Source organism: Triticum aestivum, chromosome 4A (assembly GCF_018294505.1).
Source record: "Triticum aestivum cultivar Chinese Spring chromosome 4A, IWGSC CS RefSeq v2.1, whole genome shotgun sequence".
NCBI lineage: Eukaryota > Viridiplantae > Streptophyta > Magnoliopsida > Poales > Poaceae > Triticum > Triticum aestivum.
The window spans coordinates 477,857,593-477,861,714 of NC_057803.1; the positions used below are offsets into that span (position 1 = coordinate 477,857,593).

A 4,122-nucleotide genomic window follows, 5' to 3' on the forward strand; every position below is an offset into this window, starting at 1 on the left:
CGATGAGGCATGTGATGGAGCAAGTTTGCCGGACGATGAAGCCCGCGACGGTGAAGGTCCGCCTGTCGATGATGTTGGCGCGAGGAGGTCGACGATAAGGCCTGCGGCGGCGAAGGTCTGCCAGGCAATGAGGCCAGTGCGAAGAGGCCGACGATGAGGCCCGCGGCGGAGCAGTTCCGCCGGGCGAGGAAGCCGACGATGAGACTACGGTGGTGAAAGTCCGTCGGGTGAATCCCGGCATGAGGAGGCCGACAATGAGGCTTGCGACGGTGATGTTCCGCCGGGCGTTAAGGCCGGTGTAAGGAGGCCGATGATGAGACCCGCGACGGAGGCTTGTATTATTATTTGTAAATAAACGATTATTATTTGCAAAAACAGTGCACTATATGTATAGGAATCAACAGTAGGGACATACGAATCTATGGCATTATTCGTCAAACGAAATAAAACATAGACAAAACAAAACACAGACAAAACGCCATTATTCGTCAGACCAAACAAAATACAGACGAAACGAAACGTAGGCAAACAGTCATGCCACCACGCCACTAGACGGCAGGGATCACATGCAGCCCCACGTTCCGTTTTGGGTCTTGGCTGGCTGTTATGCGCCTGTTGCCGCCTGGCCTTGTGGGCCGTGCCTGCCGCCACAGCTGGGATGGTTTCTTCTGTCAATTTCGTTTGAAGATGGTCTTTTTTATCAATTTCATTGGCAGGTGGTTTTTTTGGACAAAAAATCTATACATCCATCCAAGTGAATCATCGAGGAATCAGAAGAACCCAAAGCTCAGGGTTGCAAACTATCGGTGCACGAATTCGGTTGTACATGTCTACTCATTCATGCAACTGCAAAAGTTGATACTCAAATAGCTGAAGAAACCAGAGAAATGCAAAAGGCTAAGACTTCTTGGCACTTAACTAGACCCTTGAATAATCTAAATGATACAGAACGCAGGTTAACACGTAACCGACCTGCCGGAGCAGTTTCAACGAGAACATCATCAAAGGTAAAACGGAGGACCCAAACATCGGCTGCCATTTCCTATATTGTTCAGTCAAACAGCCGAAATGCTCTAACTTCTGCGACGGCGACGACTCCTTGAAGCATGACTCTGAAGCCTCCCAATCATGCAAGGGGTGTACGGAAATGAATCGTATATGCCATTCGCATGTCCATGATAGTAATCTTTTGGGCGCATGTCTCCAAGATACTGAACCTTCGAGCTTTCCAAATGATAAGCCATTCCTGTAAATGATAACCCCAAGAAAACAACCTCCTTGTAAGGGTGAAAGCCAAGGAAGTAGACGTTCCCTCCATAGAAGCATCCATAATCAGCTTTAACATTCAGAACATTATCATCGTCGGAGTCCCATTCTAGATTCTCTGGTATTAGCATCCCACCGTTTTCTCCTTCTCCTTCTTCTTCATCTGCTTCTCCCCATCTCCATTCTCGTCGTCCTCCATCCAAGGTCCATGTTTTTTCAAATCCCTCGAGCTCATCTGTGTCGATCCGGAAATCTGCCGTTGCACATGGCTCGAGATCAACATGATACTTCAACACCCAATCTATGTGTCTGCTTGATTCAACAAGGGTATAAACTTGGAGTATATGTTTATCATATATTATAGCTGCAAGGTACACCCCTTTTTCTGATTTGCCAAGATATTGATCCTGTTTTCTTTCTGCAATATCTATTGGCATCTTAATTACTTGGTACTTGCTGTCCGACAAAGATAATCTGCAAAATTATCAATTCATAGCTATAGTGGTGAAGTTGTCGTATAAATATTCAAATATTATAAGAGAAAACGCTACTAAGACAAAAGAAGTAGGGACGCAGCTTCGGTGCCTTAAAGGCACCTGCCTTTGGGTCATTGACATATGGGCCAGCCACCTGTTGGGCTCATATGTCATAGATACAAAGGTAGGTGCCTTAAAGCACCGAAGCATCGTTCGAGAAGTAGAAGTGCGACTCTGCAAAGATGCGGTAATACCTGACGACAAACGCACCGCGACAATGCACATAGAGTGATCCTCGCCAGTACGCACTATATCGCCGCCTTGGACCTCCCCCGCACATAGATTTTGGCTCTAGTGGATCTACCCGAACATCGGTCACCGTGCCCGCAGCCTCGCCTTGGCGGATAAAGGACCTCTTGAGCCATTTCCTTGTACTAGATGAGAACACATCAAACACCCACGAGGATGGTGGCCATTCCATGGAATCTTGTGCAGGGTCCACTTTGTCAGGCACACACGGGATCAAAAGCACCTCATAGTGGGGTGAGACGGCGGGGTCGAACGCAAGGTATGCGAGGTGGTGGCGGTGGTCGGTCTTGTAGTGGAGACGTCCCCATTGTCGCGTGGCGGGGTTGACCACGTAGGAGCACAAGTTCATGTCGCTCTCATAAAGCAAGAGGCCATTGCAGTGGTCTACGATTGAATCGAAATCCTCGGCGTAACCAGGCAGGAAGTCGAGGTTGCAGTCGATCGCGGGCTTCTGTGTGGAGGGGCGCGAGAAGCAGCGCGGGCTCTCGCAGTCGATGTAGTTGATGAAGATGCCATGCAGCGAATGCGGGAGCAGCAGGCGGTGGGCGTCCACGACGGCGCGCCACGTCTTGCGGACGCAGCGGGACGCGGCGAGGTCGCACGGCGGGAGGCGGCCGAGGATGCTGGCGAGCGTGTCGTCGGGTAGGGCTTCGGTCTGGTCCATGTCTGGCTTCCGCGACCTTTCACGCAGGCTAGCTAGAGGCCGGATTAAGGAGATACGGCGACGGCGGCGGCGCGTTCAGCCGGTACTTGAGCAACTCGTGTAGGGTTCGTGTCCGATTCTGGTCAGGTTCCTCTCCAAAAAAAAAAAAACTCGTGTAGGGTTCTAGTCGAGAAAAGAAGAGAGGCTGCGGCGCTGCTTATATGGGCGCCTCCGAACTCGGGAACCTGACCAGAATCGGACACGATAGTAGAAACACCACGTCTCGTTTTATTGATACCTTTTTTTTGAGGGGAAACGTTTTATTGATACCTGATACGTGCGACTACAACAATGCGTGTTCTTTCTCTTCTGTGCTTGTGTTAGTTCTTGAAATTGCAGCTGTGGTTTATGCATCCTGCTCCGTCTGTTAGGGTATTTCTAACCGATCCCAGCAAATTGTTGATAAAGGGTAAATTTTGTTGGCTCAAAATGAAACGTAGAGAGGATACAAACATAATGAACACACGTCCGGTCTCTGCATAGCTAGAATGAACACAGTCAACATCAACGACACGCATACACAAAAAATGACGGCAAATAACAAAGTCATATAATACCAAAGCTATACATCAGCGAGGAAAAAGAAAATAACCTAAGGCGACCCAGCCCGCAATCAGCAAACTATAACAATGACCGTATCTGCACGAAACATATCATGACACCATACCGACGATGAGATTATTCAACAGCAATGTCTTGAAGAAGGGAGCGACGCTCAAGCACTGGCGTCACCTGATCCAACCGCCCATAGTAGAATCTAGGTTTTCACCCTGAAGAATCAGTCTGAACATATCTGAGCAAAACCTTCTACAAGGGAACGACACAAAACTATCATCATTGCCAGATATAAGCAACTCGGGTCAGACCTAGGCTTTCACCCCGTAGCTCGAGACTGGATGCTCAGGTAGCACCAATATCGAAGTCACACATGTGTTGTCACCACCACTTTTCCACCGAGACAACAACTGAATGCGATGCGGTTGCCGTTGTTGCACAGCCATCCCTCCGCGTAAGCGGTCGTCCATAGTTTGCATCTCACAGTTGAAGTCAACCGCCAAATCTATATAGAAGAACCCTCGTGAGGACCTTCCGGTGGCCATCACTACCCGCAGTAGGCCGCCGCCACATGCCGGAGTGATCACCACAATGACCCATACCGATGACGGTGCACACAATCTCCACCGCTGGACCATCGCGGTGGTGCCTTGAGACGACCACCTACCAGCACACTAGAGCATCATCGGGTGCCCAGCCACCATCTCCATGCATCTACTACACCTGGAAGCCATGCATGCATCCATGGGGCGGACTAAGTAGGAGATCCCACGAACCGACCAAAAGAGTCCCACTGCCACCTTCCCCGAAGCC

General features: G+C 49.7%; 1 protein-coding gene across 1 annotated transcript; it reads right to left on the minus strand.

Moving 5' to 3' along the window:
- Positions 1 to 828: 828 nt before the first annotated feature.
- On the minus strand, positions 829 to 2,863 carry LOC123082098 (F-box protein At5g07610). Its single transcript, XM_044504514.1, has 2 exons — positions 1,997 to 2,863; positions 829 to 1,740 (listed from the first exon to the last, which is right to left on the minus strand). Exons 1-2 carry the CDS (start codon positions 2,713 to 2,715, stop codon positions 1,074 to 1,076), a joined length of 1,386 nt encoding a protein of 461 aa, XP_044360449.1. The 5' UTR covers positions 2,716 to 2,863; the 3' UTR covers positions 829 to 1,073.
- Between the last annotated feature and the right edge of the window lie 1,259 nt (positions 2,864 to 4,122).

What these genes read in the sequence shown, in the direction of transcription:
- LOC123082098 (XM_044504514.1), bottom strand. Translation starts at nt 2,715, where the DNA reads ATGGACCAGACCGAAGCCCTACCCGACGACACGCTCGCCAGCATCCTC. An exon ending in CGCGGTGCGTTTGTCGTCAG is followed by an intron (nt 1,741 to 1,996) that starts GTATTACCGCAT and finishes ATAATTTTGCAG; the next exon opens with ATTATCTTTGTCGGACAGCA.